Source organism: Terrapene carolina, unplaced genomic scaffold (assembly GCF_002925995.2).
Source record: "Terrapene carolina triunguis isolate 2854851 unplaced genomic scaffold, T_m_triunguis-2.0 Scaffold42, whole genome shotgun sequence".
Lineage (NCBI taxonomy): Eukaryota > Metazoa > Chordata > Testudines > Emydidae > Terrapene > Terrapene triunguis.
In genome coordinates, this window is record NW_020664393.1 from 7672558 (window position 1) to 7696713 (window position 24156).

The window sequence follows — 24156 nt, forward strand, 5'->3', positions numbered from 1 at the left end:
AAAATAATATTCAAATACACTTTTCAGTAAAGGATTGGTATTTTCAAAATTTAAAAGCTGTTTCTTTTGCAAAGCATATTTATTAAAATACATTTTTTAAAGAATAATATGAATCAGACCTCATGTGGGATCCAAATTTAATGGTGTGTGGGAGCAAGAAAAGGCAAAAATAAATACTTGGTAACTCAGAACTAAACTAACCACAGGTCATTTTACGTCTTTCTTCAGCAGCTCTTCTAAAAGTAGTAACTAGAACTGAGTTATAATCCTATTATTTTCCACAGCACGCTGAAAATAGAATAAAGTTATAAAGTAAAAGCAGCAAAATCATAATTAACTGATCAGCACAATGGGCAATCTTAAGTTGGTGAACCAAAAAGACTTCGGGGGTTTGATTATACTACTTCTAATTATCCAAACCATTTCTTATAGAACTGTATAAATGTAAGTTGCTACACTTTCAGTTGCCAGTCACACCAAAACTAAATTTCATTATCTTCTAATAGATATTGCTGAAGTAGAGGCTTTTTCTCCCTTTGACTTTTCCTTAATAAATTTGGAGGTGAAGGAGTATTGATGTCTCCAATACTGTTATGTATCTAAACATACTGCTTTACCTGTACAAATGCTGTAGCCACCCAGAATTATGCAGAGATTCTAGGATTTCCTCCCCACCCTTACTTTATAACGCCACTTCCTTGTAGTACAATCCTGGGGAGCAAGATGGACAACAGATAGTTTCCCCAACCACGGACAAAGCCTGCATCTGAGCAGATACCCTTTGTTCATCCTTTGATACGCAGTATATCTACAAGATGAAGAGGAAAGAATCCTGAATACTTTGACAGTTTAAATCTTCCTCTTGGTATTACCTAGCTGACAGCTGATTTACTGTACCTGGTGACTTGTAAATTGTGTAGAGAGAAAAATATTTTTTCTTTAGAACAAGAAATTGTATGTTATGGAAGAACTGATGAAATATTTACCATAGCTTCACCTGAGTTCAATATATATATTCATTGCATTAATATTGATGTAAAGGAGACACACAATTTTAATTTACAAATATACCTTCGAGCCCACCCAAATTTAAATATTAATCAAGGAGTTCCTAGACCCACAGCATTGGAGACCACAAATACCTCAAATGTACACGGCATTAGTAGGACATATTTTAGTTAAAAAGTAATAAAGTAGATATTTCTTGAAACTTTACACGTCTGCTAAATTTACTATGTTGTCTTTCTAGCTGTCCTAGTAAAGAGTAAATATTTTTACTGTATTATTTAAATGCCTTAATTCATGACTTCATAACAAAAGGGGTCGTGGGGAATTACACTTAGTTTATCACTGATCTTTGAAGAGAAATATTAAATGTGATGGTCAGTGACCTGAAGAGGGCAACACAACACAAGTTTCTGTATTTACTGTGGTACTGCACAAATTGCTATTGTATAGACCAGTGGCTCTTAAACTTTTTTACTGGTGACCCCTTTCACATAGCAAATATCTGAGTGTGACCTCCCCCCCTTATAAATTAAAAACACTTTTTAATATTTTTAACACCATTATAAATGCTGGAGGCAAAGCGGGGCTTGGGGTGGATGCTGACAGCTCGTGACCCCCCATGTAATAACCTTGTGACCCCCTGAGGGGTCCTGACCCCCCGTTTGATAAGCCCTGGTATCTATGGTATGACTATCCATAAATCATTGTGTAACTTTTTTCTTACAATGCAATTTCACAAAAGGGCTTTTTAATGTAAAGTAAACTTAGTCCCTGAATATAGTCACACTTTTTAGAAAGAATATTTCAGAAAAGTAGCATTTTGATGTGACAGAAAATATGGTTAGTTTGTCTAAGGAACTGAATGTTTACAGAAAGTCAGCTAGGAATTTATGTGGTCTAAAGGAAAATTGGAGTACTCTCTGGTCCGAAGTAAAAATGAGAAGGCTTTTTTTTATTATTACAGTTGTGCTCATTTGTCATAAGCTTTCTCAGAACTACACTCAGTGACTTACTCTGAATAGCCATAGGCAATAGCAATGAATATGAATAAGTAACGTTTTAGAACAGGGGTGGGCAAACTTTTTGGCCCGAGGGCCACATCTGGGTATGGAAATTGTATGGCAGGCCATGAATGCTCACAAAATTGGGGGTTGGGATGCGGGAGGGGGTGAGGGCTCTGGCTGGGGATGCGGGCTCTGAGGTGGGGCCAGAAATGAAGAGTTCAGGGTGCAGGAGGGGGCTTCGGACTGGGGCACGGGGTTGGGGCACGGGGTTGGGGTGAGGGCTCCGGCTGGGGATGCGGGCTCTGGGGTGGGGTTGGGGGTACGGGAGGGTGCTCTGGACTGGGACTGAGGGGATCGGAGGGCGGGAGGGGGATCGGGGCTGGGGTAGGGGGTTGGGGCACAGGAGGGAGTCACAGGTGCAGGCTCTGGGCGGCACTTACCTCAAGCAGCTCCCTGAAGCAGCAGCATGTCACCCCTCCAGCTCCTACACAGAGGCACAGCCAGGCGGCTCTGCACACTGCCCTGTCCGCAGGCACCGCCCCGAAGCTCCCATTGGCCGCAGTTCCTGGCCAATGGGAGCTGTGGGGGCAGCACTTGGGGCAAGGGCAGTGTGCAGAGTCCCCTGGCTGCCCCTACGTGTAGGAGCTGGAGGGGGGACATACCGCTGCTTCCAGGAGCCATGCGGAGTGGGACAAGCCCCTGACCCTGCTCCCTGGCTGGAGCGCCGGAGCGGGGCAAGCCCCAGACCCCACTCCCTGGTGGGAGCTCAAAGGCCAGATTAAAATGTCTGGAGGGCCGTAGTTTGCTCACCCCTGTTTTAGAAACATGAGTATTCTGCATCAGAACTTAACCTCTTATTGTGTGTGTTTTAGAGATATGGAAAAATAGCATGTTTTAGAGGGTTACCTTTTTTCTAAAATCTACTGTTCCATTTTGAAAATTAGGTGAAGAGAATTGTTTGTGTGTCGGGGGGATTCATAAATTGCTAGCTGAGTCAGTACTGTTTATATAAATAGATTAAAGTTCAGTTTGGTACCAATTGTATTTACTTTTCATAGCTCTGGTATAAGAACAAATTACGGTAAATGTTAGTGTCCTTTTAATTTTACTATTTTAATATACTGCAGTACACAGCAGCTTAGTTGAGATTCAGTATCAAGCAAAATGCCTACAGTATGTGTATGGTTTATGAAATACCTATTTAAAATGGACATTAGGTTTTCTTAAGCAAAGGAAGCTGCTGAAGAACTCACGTGGTTTGGAGGAGTTAAGAAAGTGAGAGAAGCTGCAGAAGGAGCAGGAAAGGTCCATGAAACATCAGCACAAACTAACTACGTGTCTTGAACTAGCACAGCCATATTAAAAGTTAAAATGATTTGGTGAAAATGGCTTTTGTTCAGATTATGCAGTCTGCCCATCTCTATTTTAAGCGATATGGGCCTCAGTTATGCATTCAGAGATGCCTGGGCACAGCAGTACACCCATGTGAAGCCCCTTTGATTTCAGTGGGGCTCTGTGCAAGTTTAACACTGTGCCCACAAGGTTCTCAGTGCAGGAGTGAAACTCTGGATTGGAAAGTAAGGCCTGGTCTACACTAACACCCCAATTCGATCTAAGGTACGCAACTTCAGCTACGTGAATAACGTAGCTGAAGTCGACATACCTTAGTTCGAATTTACCGCGGTTCAGACGCGGTCCACACGCGGCAGGCAGGCTCCCCCGTCGACTCCGCGGTACTCCTCTCGCTGAGGTGGAGTACCGCAGTCGACGGCAAGCACTTCCTGGTTCGACTTATCGCGTCCAGACCAGACGCGATAAATCGAACCCGGAAGTTCGATTGCCAGCCGTCGAACTACCACGGTAGTGTAGACCTGGCCTAAGTTTTAGACACCACTGGCTATTTTGGGTCTTAGTAAGAAATATCCTGTTTTGGCCGATAAATAGTTTCTCATGTGAAAATCACCTTATTAGTGGTATACTATTTGATACCTTAACTAGTCTGAATTGTATACCTGTGGACTATATACAATATAATTGAAAGTGTTCCATTATGGAGCCATAATCCATAGTTAAACCAGTAAGAACTATTTCATTCTAAACTCTATTTTCATCCCATCTGATCTGTTCTCTAATCTATTTAGGGTCTTACAGGGCCTGTCCCTGTGGCATCTAGGTGCCTAACTTTATTAAACTTTTGTTGTGAAAATTGTTACACTCTTTTTAAAGTGAGAAGAAAACTGAACAAATTGTGTTTTGAGTTATAATGTAGCTGAATTAAAAATCTGACTTTTTGTGAAATGTAATGTCTTTGGCTATTCATAACTTGAAAATGTCTTAGCTTCTTATGTGCTTAGTCCTTCCTAAATACAGATTTGCAGGCTACTTTTGAACGAAGATTGGTATCCTTTGTTGTGGATTTCTATATAAAACTTAAACCTAAGTAGTAAATCAAATTAAAGATAGCAACTTTGAACTCTCTGGTGCCAATATCTCTGGCAACAAACTGAATATATGTAAATGAGCATGCAGCAGAGCTGAATTTAGAACCTCAGATTTTAACCAATTTCTCTATTCACTACACACAACTCTTAGCATTTAACTGTTCAGTTTTAAAAATCAGAAAATTCCAAGTTTCCCACACTAACTTTGACCATTCCTTCAAAGGGATGCATTACAATATAGTAATGAGTTAAATAATGGTATAACTGCCTTAATACTTAATTTAAGTGAGAACATTGTAGGAATATTGTCATGTTAGGTCACTTAAAAAGAATTCTATAGCTGATTATTTTCCTATATGCATTTCACTCAGCTTGGACAACACACATTGACCTGTCTGTTTCATTTATATTCAGCTCCATTTTTTATTCTCATTTTGTAATGAGAAGTTGTCAGATTTTCTTTTCCAGATGGAACTTTCAAACCAACTCTGATTTCTTGTTGTGACCATACTCCTTTGTAGTTACCTCACCCATACCTAGAGTTCATAGCAAGAGACTATGCTGGAGAAGGGGGAAGTAGGAATGGAATTGTGTTAGATGGGGGGGTCTGTAGCATGATTGATTCTGGGATTATTTCTGGGATGGTGCAGTTTATGCACTACCCCTTGTTTGGGGCTATGGCAAAAGGCAGTCTAGTTCATAATGAAAATTTTAAAATAATCATCTTTGGTAATTCCTTCTGCATAGTAAATCTGTGAATTTTAGTTTAATTTAACATATTTAAGGCTACCTAGTTATACATTTACCCAATAGATCAGAATATTTTGCTTAATTTTCAGAGTTTTAATTTCCTTTTTTTAGATTGAAATAAAAAAGATTCATGTTAAATTTGAGAAGCAAACTGAAAAGTCAAGTTAGGCAAAGGTATACACTGTTCTGAGTCTGTTGGAAAAGACCAATAAATATTTTCAGGTAGTCTGAAAATAAATTTGCGTACATGGAACAAACCAAACCAAAAAAAAAAAAGGGATATGACACCATAGTCTAGGAATGTGGTCTGAATTAACAAATGTAAGAAATGTCTGAAAGTGTTCTAATACCAAACTGCAGGAATTAGTTGAAGTTCTTAGCCGGCTAATTCCTTGCCACATGTTCAGCTGATGTGGGTTGGATATATTGCTGAGTATACATTTTTCAAAATTTTAATTCATTTGGCTAAATATCTAGCTATTTGTTTCTTGTTATATTTGCAATATGCTGACACTTAAAAATGTTCCTTATATATTCAAGTACATATGTTGAATTCTTTTTCTGGGCTGTGCTTTCTGTGCATTAGTATTATATTTTCATGTTAATATTTTGACAGTTAAATTTAAAATAGAAATTTTCACGTTTCAAGGAATGTGAAATTAGATTAATAATAAAGATATTGGAAAAGTATTTCTATCTTTAATTGTTTAAGACAGCCTGCTTGGAGTCTTTAGTGTGTCTCAAAGAATCACTGCAGGACTATTTCTCTAACAAAAATACTTATTGTAGAAAAGCGGTGAAATGTTTGTTCAAGTATGTGTTAGTGTGGATCCCAGTGTAGATACACACGCACCTCACCTCGCTCATACAAGCTCCATTTTTTGGATAGCAGTGTCCAGTAGGCCTGTTCATGCACCCTCTGCTGCCTTCTGCTCCTGTGTGAGGGCATAAAGGGTAGTGTGGCCATGCCCCTCCCTCAGTTACCTCTTCTGACCCAGGGCAGTGAGACATAACCTGGACTGTGCCCTATTTGCTTATGATTTTCATAACTCTATTATTTCTTTGCTTCTTTTATTAGTCCCTTTGTTTCAGACTTTTTTATTGAGCATTTCACCTGTGCTCGCGAGCATACATGCAAGAAATAGAAAGCAGTTAGGAGAGTGGCGAGAGACCACCCTCCCAGATACAGCTGGGTGAGGCACTTCACACCAGTTGTTAGCTGTGGTGGACTCAAAACCCACTGGGTTTAAACTCTGTCCTTCCCGCGATATCTTAATACTTGTTATAGATGCCTGTTTTGCCTTGGGGAGAGTCATGTCCTTGACATGTGTTCTATCTGCCATTCTTTTTATCCCACACCTGGAAATCCCAAGACTCAAACTGCACCTCTTGGAGCAATCCAGGAAAGTAGCTTTGGATCCAGGAGCGGAGATGTTCTCCCTACTAGAACCAAGGAAATTGTCTTTGACAAGTTCCCCAGCTAACAGGCACCACATCCTGGTTTCAGCTGGGAAAAGAAGGCAAAAAAAGCACCAAAACCCATCACTGCTGGTGCCAACATCCTCAACACCAACTATATCAACATCAACTCTAGGACAGAGACCAGCTCTATCCTCCAAAACAGAAATATAGTTCCACACCAAGCACAAATACAGCTTGGAGCAATCAACATAATCATCCTGCAAAGAGGATTCAAGACATAAAGAATCCCCTCAAAATCCTCAGTATTGATGAGGGATAGCACCAAGACATCAGTGACTAGATCAGACAAGGAGACAAGTTCATCAGAACCAACATCAACCCCAACATCCACTCTGGTACTAAGATATGCCTTTGGACCTCCTTACAGCTCCTGCCAGCATGAGACCTGGCATCAACACAGATACTGGCACTGACTCCATTAACATTAGTGCTGGACTCATACCCATCAGCAGCACCATTTCCAGAGAGATACTTCTCCCTGTCACCAGGCCACTCCTCCCTTGCTTCGAGCAGGAAGCCATTGCCCAAGAGGAAAGGATGATACCCAAATTACTCTGAAGGCTGGTGGTATCAAGTCCCAGTGAAGGACTGGCAGTAGATGGGCCACCCACAGTCTGGCTAGTTCCAGTACAATCAGGTGCCCGATAATCACAGATGTCAGTGACCTTGGATGCAGACATTAAGGCTGTACTGCTGAAGATGGCACCTGGAAAAGCAGCAGGTTTGGGTAAAGTCACAGCGGAAATTATCAGAATCTTGAGAGACCTTGGTTTATGTTGGCTTGTGCATTCTGCATGCAGTTTGGAAAGAGAAGAAAATTCCAAAAGAATGGAGAAAGTCCATACTGGTACCAGTGTATAAAGGTTACATACAAGACTGCTCCAAGTATCATGGAATTAAGTTGCTGTTCTACAGCAAGAAACTGTTAGAGAGAATCATAGATAGTCATATTTGTCGAATATTGGAGCCCATTTTAGGAAAGAAGCCGTTTAGTTTTGGAAAAGGAAATGGGATGATAGATAATACATTCACCATTAGATGGTTGTTGGAAAAGAAGCTGGAGGGAAACATCAAGCATGGATGGGCTTTCCTCAGTTTGGAGAAGGCATTTGAGAAAGTACCTCTGCTGGTGCCTCTGCTACAATTCTGTGGGGTACAGGAGGACCTTGGTGATGGGTTTGTATGACAAAGGTGCGGATGGTTTTTGGTTGTAATGGAGGGTTTTGAAAGGAAGGTTGGGCACCACTAGGAATCAGCTCTTAGCCCATTACTGTTCATAATTGTGATGGACTTCATAAGTAAGCAAATCCAAATGGTTTGAAGTTGATCTATGCAGACAATACTGTGCTAATGGCCAGTAGTGAGTACTATTTGGTCCCGACAGTTGATTCTTGAACAGGATATTAACAAGCGGCGGCCTCAAAATCAGTAAAGAGGAGACTGAAGTCATGTGGGTGACTCATGTGGACCCAAGACAAATGATTAACATTGAGAGCCAGCACCTAAATCATCTTTCTGCATTTAAATACTTGGGGCTGGTTAGTGGCCAATGGAGAAACCAACAGAGAATTGTAAGAGAGGCTGCTGAGCACATGCGAAGTCTGGTGCAAGACAGTGGAATGACTTATGATAAACAGATGCCCAGACTACTTAAGGGACAACTGTATCAAACCATGATAGACCAGCTGTTCTGTACAGATCAGAGACCTGGGCAACCAAAGAGAGGCACTTGAGAAGACTTGAAGCCATTGCAATTAGTTGTTTGAGGGCAGCGAGAGGAGTGACATTGTTGGATCACATGCAGAATGATGTAACCAAGAGTGAGACCAACATCCGTGGTATCAGCGAGAAGCTGCAAGAGAGGAGGTTGTGATGGTATGTGCATGTATGAAGGATGGATGAAGGAAATCCTGTTAGAGAGGCATTTGAGATTAGAGTTCATGGGCAGAGAACAAGAAGACGGACAAGAAAACAGAGGATAGATTTTGTGTGGGAGGACAGAGAGGATATGGAGTGAGCATTGGCCCAGGAAGCCTGGAAAAGACTGAGCCGGTGACCCAACCCCAGCTAGCTGGGAAATGGGAAGGAGAAGAAGAGTGTACTGCAAGCCCTTCCAGAACCAGCCACCTCAGAGACTGAGAAACACTATCTTTTTCTGTCTCCATCCTGAGTATCCACCCAGTAAGTGACTCCATATATGTGGAGGTGCCCATCATCTTCCTCCTCCATCTCACACCAACCTTCCTCCCAAAGGCAGCAGATTTGATGAGACAGTTTAGAGCCATGCCAAGACCACCCTGGAACTGACCTCTGGAAACTACCTTGTCCCTTTCAACCCGACGTGGATGGACGTTACAGCCAACAAATGGGTATTGAACATTGTTGCCTATGGCAATTCACTTCCCTATCCCCTACCCTCTCCACTTCTCTGTCCCTCTTCAAGGATCCTTCTGATGAGAACATTTTCAAACAAAAGTGGTCTTGTTACTTTGTGTAGGAGCTATAAAAGAGGATCCATAGGATTACAGGGGAAGATGTTTCTACTCCCAATACTTGCATAAGAAAAAGAAAGGGAGTCTTCATCCTATCCTAGGAGGAGACTGAGGAAACTAAACAAATACATCTGCGGCCGCCTCAGATTCGGGATGGTAATATTGCCTCCATTGTTCCATCCCTACATGCTCAGAGCTGGTTTGTGCACCCCGACTAACAAGACATGTACTTTCACATCACCATCCATTCAGCTCTCAGAAAGTATCTGAAGGTGCTGCCATTCAGACTCTCTGTGACACTGATAGTCTTTATAAAATGCTTAGCCATGATGGCAGAGTACCCTAAGAATAAGGGCAGCGGTGTCTGTCTGTATCTTGACTGGCTGATCAGAGGCAGGTCACATTAGGAAGCTCTGAAAGGTGTAATCACTGCTCTCTCCCTCCTATTACACTCAGGGCCAGGCTGGGCCTCCTGGTGAACTATGAGAGATTCTCTCTCATCCCATTGCAGAAATTGCCCTATCTCATAACAGAAGCTAAAGTTCATAGGAGCCAGGATAGATCTAACATGGCAAGGGCTCACTTACCTCAGGACAGATTCCTCACTCTGGACATTACGGAAAACTGATTTTAACATCCATCAACAATAGTAGCTTTACGTTTGGCTTTTATTCTCATGTACATACATCAGACTTCTCCTGAAACCCTTGCATCTCTGACTCAGATCAGTCTATTTCCCTGCAAAGCATGAGATGAGTAAGTCAGTTATAGTTGCATCCCAAGTACTACTGGCATTATTCTGATGTTAGCTGCTGCTTAACAGTGTGTAGAAAGTAGTGTCAATTGCGTCTACATCACCATCCCAGAGCATTAGTAATGGACACATCTAGCAAGGTTGGGAAGCCCACCTGCAAATACAAGGGACTTGGGCCCTGGAAGAAATGAAACTACACAAACTTCTTAGAGCTCAGAGCCATCAGACTGGCATGCATGGTATTCTTCCTGGTCCTATGACACTCAGGAATGCAGATAGTAAGAGATAATACATGTGCAATGTACTACATAAACAAGGGAGAGGGCACTCTTCATCCCTTCTCCTCCTCCCCTCAAGAAAGTGATCAGGCTATGGAAGTGCGTTCCTTACATCCCAACAGCCCTGCACCTTCCAGATGATGAAGTCAACCTGATGGACTTCCTAAGCAGGCAATCTATCGCCAGCCATGAGTGGTGATTGTTGAAATCCATCACCAACTTGATATTCCACCAGTGTGGAAACATAGTCATAGACCTGTTCATCACCCAGGACAACACCAAGTGCCAAACTTTTGTGCCGGAGGAGGAGGCACATGAGTCCAGCGTCTTTACTGGGCGACTTCCTTCTACAGTGCCTTCCTTCTTTATGCCTTTCTATCATTCTCACTAAATCCCAGACAATAGCTAAAGCCAGATGAGATCAGGCGAGATTCATCCTCGTAGCTTCCTGTTGGCTGAGGCAATTCTGCCGGTTCGGCTTGCTGTAGATGTCCATGCAACCATGAATCAGGATTCCAGGTTGCCTGACCTGGTGTCACAAGATCAGGGCTAAATATTGTATCCAGATCCAAAGTTACTGCAGCTGACAGCATGGATGTTGGCTGGCTGAACACCATGGAGATGCAAGAGGTAGATGGTGGACAGTCCACTGGGCATCAGAGATGACTCCTCTAATCCAGACTATATCTAAATCTTATAAATTCTTTCTGCATGACATCTCTATGGTACAGTCTTTCCTATCCATTCATAGAGTTAAAACTTCCGTCCAGGAACTCACCTGCTCATGTTTTGATTACTGCGACAATCTTTTCTCTGACTTCGATAAATGAAGTCTTGTCCTATTCAAAATGCTGCTGCAAAGGTCAACTTCATAGCACATCACTTTGATGCTATTCTTTGGTAGAGGCTTGGTAGATGCTATTCTTTGGTAGAGACTGCATGCCTGCTTTGGTAGGGCTGTCATGCAGTCATTGTTTAAGTAGGACTCCTAGTACAACCTTCAAACAAAACAATAACTGCTTGTTAGTCACCAAGAGTTGAATCCATGTGGACAATCTCCCAAAGAACAAAGAAAGGTAACTTACCTTACAGCAACTGTGATGCTTAGAGATGTGTTGTCCACATGCATTCCACAACCTGACCTCCTTCACTGCTATTACAAAATTCTGTATTGCAAGGAGCTGAGAGATGATTGAGGCCATCCTGTTCTTTGTGCCTTCAGGAGTGTTCAGGGTTGGGGGGCATATAGGGACACTGCTGCCCAAAAGAATTTGATCTTATGTTCATGGGGTGTATGCTCACATAGCGTGGAATCCATGCGGACAACACATCTCGAAGAACCACAGTTATGGTAAGGGGGTAATGGTTCTTTCTTAAGATAATGTAATTAGATCAACATATTAAACTTTGAGCCACCTCAGTTTATTAAAGTGTATTTTCTGAGTAGGCATATGTCATATTCCAACCACTAGAACGCATGCAATTAGTTTAGCTTTCAAATGTTTTTCATGGATGTAATAACAGTTGGCTTTATTGCTCTTCTGAAAAGATTTTTCTAAAATAAGACTGGGAGGCATCCTGCCAGTTTGAATAAACAATCAGAAAAAGTCTGATATTTTTGGTAGCTTCTTTTTTATGGGAGGTTAACAAGAAAGAATCATCATAAGCCGTCTGTGTGGCAGAGCCAGTCTAAATAGTTGTCTTGTTTCTGTATAGGGTTGTAATACAGTAATGTTAGGTTGTTGTTGTTAATCGTGTAGATCAGGGAAGAATTTCAGTTGTTCCATATAACATATCCTGTCCAATATGAGGATGGGATGAGTTGTTGCCCATATAGCATTAGGAAAATTGTCCTTAACCATATGTGACCAAAAACTATTCAGTAGTATTGTCTAGACACAACTGTAATAAGCCTTACTACATCAAAAAAATATATGAAAAGAATCCTAAATTCATTCCAGATGTGTACGTAATTCTAATGACTGCCTTAATTTAACCACAGTCTCAGTTGACACTAGTGGTCTTTAGCTTAAGTATCACTTTACTTTGTTACACCTGTAAACATAATGATAACATTTGCCAAATAACAGACCCTGGCAACTAGAAGCTTCCGCCAAGGGCCTACTGCATGTGTATTTGTTTCAGCTTTTTAAAATAGTATATATTAATTTTAAAGAACTAAAGAGCTTCAAATTTGCATACAACTTGTGAACGCTAATACACCTCTACCCCTGATCTAACGTGACCCGATATAACACGAATTCGGATATAATGCGGTAAAGCAGCACTCCGGGGGGGTGGGGCTGCGCGCTCCGGCGGATCAAAGCAAGTACAATATAATGCAGTTTCACCTATAATGCGGTAAGATTTTTTGGCTCCCGAGGACAGCGTTATATTGGGGTAGAGGTGTACTTTAATGTATAATCCTTAATTTTTACCTTAATGAGGCTATATGCAAGTTAAGGTCTTTAAAGTCTAAATAATGACAAGTCTGATTATTTTCAAACTTTATCTGCATATTGTAAGTAACTAGAAAATATAATTGGGAGTAGCAGATCTCATCTATAATAGAAAAATTATGATTCATTGAGCAAGTTTACATTTTCTAAATTTTATTACAAAGCATTTTTTAACAGCATCCATTATAACTTTTTATAATTTCACATGAACACATGATCTCCGGAGTAGGAAACCATGAATGTGCCAGAATTTTGGAAGATGTAACTTAAGTGCACAGTTGCCATGATAGTATTCAGGTGTACAGACAAATGGTCACAGAGGCATCTCTAGAACCTGATCCAGCAAAGCACTTAAGCATGTGCTTAACTTGAAATGTGTATGACTATTATCAATACTACTTAAATATCCTAGGTGTGTCCTATTTATTTTTCTGTTTATAAAAGTCTTCTATTCGTAATATGTCAAGGCACTTGTACAAAAAATTAAGATAATGTGGAACATATACTTCACCTAGTTATCAACATAAAATGACTAACTGCACAATTAAACTAAAGTTTAACTTCATTGTTTAACTGCTGAAGTCCTGATACAACTGCTAGATAAAATGAAAATGTTTGTTATAGTACAGTAAATACTGTAGGAAAATACGATAACTTTTTGATAGTGATTGAAAATACATAATTTATTAAAATTAAAAATGTATTGGAAAAAAATCATGTGTTTAATTCTGTATTTGGCTTCATTGCGAATCATATAAATCTGTCACATCCTGCCAGTGAGTCAGTTTTTCTGGTATCTTCTATATAGGTGTGCTGAGCATGCTTATACTCCTTCCTTTCACTGCATGGTTTTAGTTACAAATTGGAGATGTAAAACCATTATTTAGTTCTTGTTTCAAAGAATTGTGACTAACTCTATTATCTAGTATGGTAAGCCTGGCATGACTCTGAGACATGATGTTACACTGCAACTTGACAGAATGACAGCTTCAAAATTATGTAGGTTTATAAAAGCAGTATTTAGCAGATTAAGGTCAAGAATAATTTAGCAGTAGAATTCATAAAACCATGTTGATTTGCACTAATTTCATTTTCCTCCTTTAATTCTTTATTAATTGAGTCCTATATCAGCCGCTCTATTATCAATGTCAGGCTGACAGGCCTATAATTACCCAGGTCATCCTGTTGACCCTTTTCAAAAGTTGGCACACCATTAGCTTTCTTCCAGTTGAACTTTCCCAGTGCTCCAAGACACATTGAAAATCAGCATTAACAGTCTAGCAAACTCCATAGACAGCTATTTTAAAGCTCTTGGTTGCAAGTTAACTGTACCTGCTATTTTAAAAATGTCCAACTTCAGTAGTTTTTGTTTAACATCCTACTGAGATATAGCTCAGTGGTTTGAGCATTGGCCTGCTAAACCCAGGGTTGTGAGTTCAATCCTTGAGGGGACCAGTTAGGGATATGGGGCAAAAAAAAAAAAAAAAAAATCTGTTGGATGATTTAATGGAATGTAAAGAGTGTTATGACAATTTGATGAGATGATATCACCTGTGTTTCCCAAATACAGAACAGAAATATTTATTGAACACGTCTGCCTTTTTTGTATTATTATTGATAATTCTTGCATTTCCATCTGGTAATGGACCAGTACTGTTGTCAGGATTCTTTTTGTTCATAAAAAACCTCCCCCTTTTCTTCTTCTCTCTCTTCCCCCCACCCCCGTAACTCTGCTGGCCATAGATTTCTCCTTGTGTCCATTTGCTTCCTTTATCAATTTTCTACAATTCCTAACTTCTGATTAATATTCATTACTATCAACTCCCTCTTTCTTCCAGTTATGATGTTGTTTTTTAGTTTCCTATAGTTTCCTTCACTTCCCTTCTAAACCAGGCCAGTTTTTTAACCAGCATGGCCTTCTTCCTCAGTTGTGGGATTGTGGCTTTTTGGGCATCTAGTAAGGTGTTCTTAAATTATTTCTGATTAAATCGTTCCTCCCAGCTGATTTGGCTCGTAATTGTTTTCAGATTTTGTGAAACTGGCCCTGTTAAAGCACCAAGAGTGTGTGTGTGTGTGTGTATGTGTGTGTATATATATTGATATTGTCTGGACTTTATTCTGCTTGCTCACTATAAATGAGATCAAGTCTTGATCACTTGTACCTATGCCGCAATTAATGTTTAGTTCTGTAATTAGCTTCTTCTTCAGCTATCCCTCAATGTGAGGATGATGTCTGCCAAGGTGGTTCATTGGTGGGTTTCTAAGTGGCTGAGGAGCCCAATTCTTGCACTGCAGATTTTCCCACAGAAGTGACAGGTGTAATCTTGGAGGAGACATAGTTGTTGGCTGGAGTGTTGTGCCCTTTCTTTCCTCCTTTGTCGCTTCTCTGTCTCTTGAGCACATCTGTTCTCCTCAAAGTGAGCTGTGGCTTGGTGTATAGTGTGGCGCCAATGTGTTCTTTTCCATGCCAGGTCCTCCCAGTTTGTTGGGTTGATGCCTCCCTTTTTAAGATATACTTTCATTATGTCTTTGAAATGCTTCTGCTCCCTTCGCGAGCTCTTCTTCCCTGACTTAACAGAGAAGAGTACTTGCTTCGGGAGGCAAGTGTCAGGCATACGTATACAGTGGCCAGATCAGGGGAATGGGTATTTCATGACCTGTTCTTCTATACTGCTGATGTTGGCTGCAGAGAGAAGGCTGATGTTAGTGCGTCAGTCTTCCCAGCTGATCCTGAGAATCCTCCTGAGGCAGCACTGCTGGAACCACTCCAGACACTTGAGCTGTCATCTGTAGGTTACCCAGGTCTCACACCCATAGAGAAGGGTGGGGATGACAACTGCCTTGTAAACCAAGATCTTGGTATCTGTTTGTAGATCCCTATCATTGAAGACTCATTTGAGTAGTCTTCTAAAAGATGTGCTAGCACAGCGGATCCTGTATTCAATTTCTGTGTCAGTGCTGGCTGTGATTAGCAACTCTTTATCTGTGAGGACTAGGTCTAATAATAAATAAAATCCTGTGTTGGCTGTGACATTTTTTGTTAGGAAATTGTCATCTATACATTTTAGAAACCCCAAGGATGTTTTAGTACTGGCAGCATGAGACCTCCAGCGTATATCACTCAAATGAAGTGCCCCAGGATCACACAGTTTTTTTCCGTGCACATTGTAGATAGGTGCATAAAAGGCACAGTCATCCTGTTTCCTAGTGTGATTTGGTGGTCTGTAGCAGAACTAATACCCCATCTTGTGCTTTATTTGTTAACAGAAAGGGTGTTGAAGATCCTTTATAACCTCACAGTAAGACCTGGATGAATAACAGTAGGTCTGGGTCAGGGTCGAAAATATTCTCCACTGGACCAGATCCTCATGACTTGCCTTTTCACAGAGCAAGCACCATTTTTGGATAGGACTGAGATGCTACGTTGTATCTCAGAAAGGCACACGGAGACTGAGAAGGGTAGACCAAAAAGACAGTCTGGTGGTTGCTGGACATTTTGTCAGAATCTGGATTGATTCAGGATCTAGAGGATGATGGCTTAACTATGTTTGATAGGAGGAGGACAAGGATGTCACAATCTAATGTGTTTTGTGGTAACATGCACTAATGGAGTTGATTTTGCAGGCTTGGGAACTAGGGGAAGAGTGTTGTGGGGAATCTTATGAACTTCATAAGTAGTGCTTGTAAACATGCAGATGAAGTGTCACTTAAGAGCGAAAGTGTTCACGTTTCCTCCTGCCTCACCAGTCTTCGCTTCCCTCTCCACACTTTGCTGGCTGTTTTTGCCTATCTGCAGTCAACTTTCAAGCTGTCTTGTTTAATGTATAATAAACAATTCTTAGCATATTTTGCTGACAAATAATATGTAAAATAAATGTACAAATAATGCAGGCCATGAGTGTTAAGGAAATAATTACATTGCCTGTCCTTTACTGATATTGGATAGGAAATAAAGTTCTATAAATCTCATGAAGATACTTGTTAATCTTAGCACTTCTTATCTTAACCCGTGGGACCAAAGTAAACGAATAAAGCAAGCCTTCCAGCTTTGCAATCACATTTTGGGGCAATGTATATTTGCCTTTAATGACTTGAAACTCAGATCTTCGTTCTTCTTCCACTAAGCAGGAATTATGCTACTGAAAACTTAACAGCCTTTCCCATGTTCTCTCAAAATTTGCCTTTTTTAACTTGGTGGGACCCTCTGCAAACAGATTTTTGATCATCCTGTTAATCTGTAATAAGTAACTTTTGTTAGTCCAGTTATGTGACCACTACATTCATTCCCTTCATTCTATTATTGCATTGATCTAGCATTATTTTATTATGTCCTTTCCATCTTGAGTGCAAGGAGAAGTACCTTGCCTGACCACTCTGTGTGACCTAAATTGTCATGATAATTCACTGAGGTTTGTATCACCGTTGAATAATACAATCTCTAGTTCATTGGAGTATCAGGCTCCATGGAGGCCCTCCTGACTGCTTTTCAAAAACTCCTTCTTGGGCAAGGAGTGAGAATTGAACATTCAGGCTGGCCTCCATTTGAGGAAAGATTTAGGAAATGGAACTGGCACCGAGGGATTTATGGGAGTTAGACCTCTTCTTCCACAGTTCATTTGGTTCTTGGAAATCTCCAAAGGCCTTCTTAACCCTTGCTTCAGAGAACTCTGCTGGGAACTGAGATACTCAGAGGGCAATAACTACAACTTTCTCATAAAGCACAAATGTGGATATTGGACAAAATAGCACTGGGTATTGTGGACACACTGTGAAGTTGGTTCTTATATTGGTGGCCCACCTGTTCGTTTACCAATAATTCAATAGTGTAAACAGCCAAAAAGAACTCCAAGATGGGACATGTTGGTGCAGTGAAATAGTGAGAGAGAGGTGAAACTGAGTCCTCAAACTGAAGGTGAGGATGAGAAGCTTGACCTTTGAAACTTTGGACTGTATTGTCTTCTCAGTAAGAGTGTACACAGCTCCTCTTGACATTGAAGGGTGTAGATGAAGGCAATATATGGTCCAAAGTGTCTGCATTTTTTCCCACCAAAGTGAGTTATGCCTTATCTTTCCTCTGCTAAAAATATAATGTAAGAATGCAGTATTGTAATACTTTTGGTCAGACACTGTTGTTGGTTATAAGCTATTTCTATCACCTGTAACTTAAACACTTTTTCATTTTATTAGGATTTTTAAATTGAAAGCATTTATGCAAAGCCAAAGACATTTTTTAGGAAAATTTCATGGAAAAATATACTTTTTACTGGATAATAACATAACATTTGGTACAGTTATGTAAAATAAGTATAATATATTTCATTTTTTGAGAGTAGTTAAATGTTCCTGTACTGTCCTATGTGTGGGAAATTTAAATCATTATGTGAGCTCCAACTGCTCATTTTAAAGCTTTGTGGTTAAGTTTACACTTGTTTAAAAGTAATTATTAATTATTGCTCTATCAGAAATACTTTAATTGTTTTAAAGTACTATGATCATTACAAAAGTTCTGCAGAATATGATTTTTGGCATGCTGCTGAACGTACACCTCTACCCCGATATTACGCTGTCCTCGGGAGCCAAAAAATCTTACCGCGTTATAGGTGAAACCGTGTTATATCGAACTTGCTTTGATCTGCCGGAGTGCGCAGCCCCGCCCCCCCGGAGCACTGCTTTACTGCGTTATATCCCAATTCGTGTTCTATCGGGTCGCGTTATATCGGGGTAGAGGTGTATAATGAAGTATGCAGGAAAGACTAAAGTTTTACATTTTCATGTTGCCAAACTGTTCACATATGGGAATTTTAAAGATGTTTCTAGTGTGGGTTCAGAATGTAAGGTAATTTGCAGTGGTTGAAGTACAATTAGGGTAACAGCAGAATATTTAGTTAGGAAACCCAAGACTTCAATTTAGATGGAAAGTCTGGTTACTCCTATGGTTTTTGAGATTAAAAACCAACAGTCTGTGGGTTATGCTTTTTTATGTTAAGCTGCATCCTGAATAAAATGTCTGGCTAATCAAATTGTGGATTTTATGCAGTATTTGATGTGCTGTTGATGCCAAAAAGAACCAGGGAAGCAGGAGTGACTTTTTTAGACTATGTGATTGTGGTGCAAAACTAAATGAGCTTTTCATTGCTAACTTAATATATAATTATACAGTCCCCTCAATTAAACTCCCTTCTTAGTCTATTTTATGTATTATGACCCCCATTTCCATACCAAATATCTGAGGACCTCCCAATCTTTATTATCCCCATCTTACACATGGAGAACGGAAGGATTGAGACACTAAATGACTTGTACAAGGTCACAAGGAAGGCAGGGAATTAAACCTGGATCTCCCAGGCTAGTGTCATTATCAATGGACCATCTTTCTTCTGCAACCTATCAGTTCAAAATGCAGTTAATCTTCAGAGTTACTTATAAACTATACTCTAATAAAATGCATATACAAAAAATGCAATCACTGAGGGTATGTCTACCCTGCACACTTAGCTCAGGTTCGAGCATAAGCACCTGCTTTTGTCCACACACAAATGAGTCTGACTTAGGTCAGCAAGCACTCAGGACCTAGCTCCTAGGATCCTGCTGGGAGGGTAGGGTCAGAGCCTGAGTCCCACTGTGACTCTGATCCAAACCCTGTTATTTTGCAATGTGAGTGCAACTCAGAAAGCATATGCTAGGCTCCCATGTGGTCTTACTATCCATGGCTTCATCCTACCCCTTCCCGATGCTGTCCCTACTTATCTCCTAACGTTTTTTTAAATCATTGCTCACATTGTAAGAGCTTCTTGAAATGGGGCTCAGTCTTCATTTATCTTCTGAAGTGCAGTGCACATTTATGGTGCTATATAGATCTTATTTAATACTATTATATTTAATAGCAATAAATAATTTAAACTTCCTAGAAAAATATATTGGCCAACAGTTGAATATTTGCTTTTGTAAAAGTAGAAGTTGAAAATTATTTTATTGTCAATATCAGTGCAAAGTGCCTGCAAACTATGGACCAATTTCTTGCCTCAGGAGCCATGCCCATGCACCTGAGGGTATTTTTGATTTTCTATATAGGATTAACTTTGCCAGCTACTGATTTACTGAAGAGTGCAGTCCAACACTAAATATTGTGGTGGATTAGGAAGTGAAAAATACTGTATCTAGTTGAAACTGTAGGAAGAATTTGTTAAGCAGAAAGTAATGACCACAAGTGGAAGGATGTCAAGAAGCACAGGCACAATATTAATTTATGAAAAGAGGGGCCACTATTTTCTTCTGCATTTGGGCTCTAATAGAAGGTCTCTTCCATATGAATACTAACCAAGTCAAGATCTGCTTAGGTTGAAATCTATTTTTTTATTTAACGTTTATGTGGTAATATTTAAAGCATCCAGGTTGGTCCCATTGTGCGAAATCCTGTACACATATAAATACACCTCTACCTCGATATAATGCTGTCCCCGGGAGCCAAAAAATCTTACCGTGTTATAGTTGAAACCGCGTTATATCGAACTTGCTTTGATCCGCCGGAGCACGCACCCCTCCCCCCCCGGAGTGCTGCTTTACCGCGTTATATCAGAATTCGTGTTATATCGGGTCGCGTTATATCGGGGTAGAGGTGTAAAATCCATAACAACAGCTAAAGTTAATGTGGTTAATATCATATTCACATTGGTCAGGTGAACTAACGCTACGGTTATACTTAAATGTATTTCTTTATGTTGTATTAGTAACAATACCAATTTGCATTTTATGATTAAGTAATGTAATGTTGTAACCTATACAATATTAGTATTTTCTCATTTTGGTAACTGGCTCATGCATATTGCAGTGCTTTCTTAAATAACATGTTAGAAAGTTGTCGACAAGCTAGATTTGTATTAGTCAATTTTACAGTTTGAAAAACCTAAGCATAAAATTTTCAAATGCCTAAGATCCATTTTCAAAATTAACTTAGATTCTAAGTGCCTAAAGCACTTCTGAAAATGGGGCTCAGTCTCCAAAGTGACTGAGCCACTTCTGAAAAAGTATCCCATAACTTAATTAAATATTATATTGGAGGATAGAACCTTTTCTTTTAATTCATATAGCACAGTCACATGGGGGGAAAATAGTGAACACATTGGCCAAATACTAGTAATCAATTTTAATTTTTACAGAATTATGCTAGTGTACTAAATTCTTTACATAATTAAGGAGCACTTTATTTTTGTCACCCACTTTTTTAGAAATGATAGAACACAAGTGTTTTTGACTGCCATACCTAACATCTGACCATTATTAAGATATAAAGCTGATTTTTCAAACTTCATTTTGCGTCATTGTTTCATGACATTCCATTTCTTGTGAGAAGGGTTGTTGAGCGACATAATTCAGGGGTACGGTGGGGAGGAATCTTCAAAAGTATATCCATGATCCATTCCCCTATGAAGGAAGATAAGCGTGTCAACAGATATAAAACTGTTAAAAGCTGTGTTATACTAGGTTGTAGCACTCTGTGTCTGATGGAAAACAGAGGCAAAAATGTGTAAGGGATTAAAATGCCAAACAGCCCCCCAAAAGTGGTATGATTGATTCACTTCCTTAGAGCTTAAATTATTGCAGTTTTACTAACTTTTTTGTGTTAAAAACAGGTAACAACGGAACGACCTTTTATACAGAAGTTATTTCGTCCGGTTGCTGCAAATGGGCAGCTAAATACACTGGGAGATCTCCTAAAAGAAGTTTGTCCTGCTGCAATTACTCCTGAAGGTACTTTATAAACAGTTAGCATGAGATAGTATTTCTTACTGTTACTTATTTATGTACCTGAAGTGTAGTAGAAGTATGAGCTATGATGCTGAAGGTTCAGGATTCGTACTTGCTGATGATATATTATGGCAGCAGAGGTGGGGAGGAGTTACTCCTGGGGGAATTCTGCACCAAAAAGTAAAAATTCTGCCACAATATTTTAAAATTCTGCATGTTTATTTGTCAAAATAATGCAATATAATTATGCTGGTTTCAATTATTCAGGTAATTTATTTAAACTACAATACAATGGCTGGAGAATGGAAGCGGGGAGCATTGGAAGAAATCCCCAAATCCCCTTGCCTAATAGTAATGTAGCTAGGTTTGATCCTTTATTTCTAGTGATTAGTCGTCAAATATATGCAGCCATGCAGTGGTACCTCGTAGACCACTGAAGAGCAAGTGAGAGCTGGGGAATCAAACTCATAATTTATGTTGGCTACAGACAGTCTCCAGAAAGGTCAGTAGCAAACAGTTCATGGAGCACATTTTGATAGGAAATTTTTTCAGTACAAAAATTTACACCAGTTCTAATCACTGAAGCACCATAAGCATTTATAAGCCACACTGTCCTTTACACCACCCTGGCAATGTAAAGGAGCCTTAAAACTTTTATACCTGTTTTATACTCCTGAGGGAGTTCACAAAGACAATTGGAACAATTCACTAAGCAGGCAGGTTGCTACATTCTGCTCTGCCTGAGGGGACAGAGCCTGCCACAGGCCTACCTCCTCAGAAACACCCCAAAGCCCTACCCCTTCATGCTGAGCATGCCGCAATAGCGAGCAAGAGAGACAGAGTCAGTCTCTCTCTCACTCTCACTCACATGCACGACTGCCCAGCGCCGCCCCTTGGCGCGGTGATTTACGTCTCTACCAGCTGCTCCGGGCGCCCGAACCAACCTGCCTGTGCTGTTGAGGAGGGGCGTGTGACAGCTCTTGTGGCTTCCCTTTGCTTCCCCGTCAGAAGTAATTTTTCTGCGGGGAAGGAAAGAAATCTGCGGGGGATATCCACGCGGTGATACAGAATTCCCATAGGAGTAAGGAGTGTTTTTAAGGGCTAAAGTACATAATACAACTTGTTTTGGACTAACATTTTTAGAAGTTCCCAAATGAATTAGGAGCTTAAGCCCCATTTTCAGAGGCGATTTAGGAACCTAAGTCTTATTAGTTATTTGGGCACTCTCAAAAAGTTTACTTTTTACCATCTTCCTTAAAAAAAGAAAAATTTAATTTAAAATACTCTGTCCAAGGAATGCTATTCTCAGTGCAAAATCAAGTACTTGAGAGTTAGGAAATGCCAAATTTATGGTTGCATGTGCAACATTAATTCTGCTTTCTTGTGCGTTGAAGTAAGTGACAGCACACGATCATGTAATTAAAAACACTTTTTTCTACAGGGCCATGGCCTCATTCAGTGTCCAAGGATGGACACTCAAGACAGAATTAAGTTTGCATGAGCAACCTAAATCTGGCATTTCATAACTTTTGAGTGCTTGACCTTGCAGTCTAAATTTAGTTTTAACTGTTTTTTGTATATAATGGTATGTATATTGCATTGAAAGCTTTTTCCTAAATTTGATTTAATCCGTGAGTATCCTTTCACAAATGCTAAAAGGAGGATTAAGGAGAGAATCTTAGTTATGCAGGTTTTTTGGGTGATCAAGTGCCTGCCACATCTTTCTTTGGTATTTATTATTCAGAAAACCAGAATTAATTCTTCCACAATGAACACTGTCCTTTACTAATTTACCTTCGTAGATTTTTGCTTTCTGTAGTTTTAATTTATAGCAATCGGAAGAAGAGTTCTCTTAATTTGGATATCTTGGAATTAGTTAATCTGTAACTTTATATTACCTAAACTTTATTTTATATGTCAAACTTCTGTAAAGCTTAAAGTTGAAGCTTCTTTCAGAAACATTGATTTTCTTACAGAACTTGTGGTGGCCCAGACTACATGCAACGGTAAAATTAATGAATTTAAAAAATGCACATACTTAAAAGATGTGCTGTTCTTGTAATTCTGCTAGATAAATTTCAGATAGGAATCAACCTATAATCACTGTCTATTTTTTTTAAATTATATAACAGATTCCATATAGTTTCTAACTTGCATGACAGAGTAACAATCCATTGGTGTAGTATCCTGTTATTTCACAAATTGCATTGTATTGGTAAGTAGCTACACGGGCAGCTACAATTCTGTTTTTGAACTTAATCCAGGAAAGATTACAGTTTATTGAAACTGTTGTTGGATGTACATATTAAGTGGGATGAACATAAAGATGTTTTTTTGGCAAACTGCAGTCTTGGCTTTTTCTACTGTTCTTCATTTTTCTCTTATATTTGCCACCATCTTACTAGTATCTTTAAACAGCTAACCTCTCCTTAAGTAACAATGATATTTTGAGAAGTATATTTTTGCTATTACAGAGAATGGCTTGCACAGGATTTACCAGAGGAGAGTGCAATCTTTTGACTGCAAGCTAACTGACAATAGCGAACACTTATCTTGTTCCTTTTCACAATGCTGTCACTTCCTTTCCTGCTTTCTGTTATCCCCAGTTGTGACTCATTCCTCATCTCTTCTAAAAAAACATGAGGGATGGTTTGTGGGTGTGCACTTGTGTGCGCACACATTAATATAAATATTTTTATCAGATCATGCTAGTTAGTTAACATAAAAAGTAAGGCTGTCAATT

General features: G+C 39.7%; 1 protein-coding gene across 6 annotated transcripts in view; it reads left to right on the plus strand.

Annotated features, from left to right (window-relative positions):
• ATG5 (autophagy related 5) overlaps positions 1-24156 on the plus strand; it is a 145010-nt gene that overhangs the window by 91417 nt on the left and 29437 nt on the right. For all 6 annotated transcript variants that reach the window (XM_024211574.1, XM_024211571.2, XM_024211570.1 and 3 more), the window contains exon 7: positions 21299-21416. In XM_024211574.1, coding sequence (XP_024067342.1) covers positions 21299-21416 — 118 coding nt within the window. The remainder of the gene's footprint in view (positions 1-21298; positions 21417-24156) is intronic.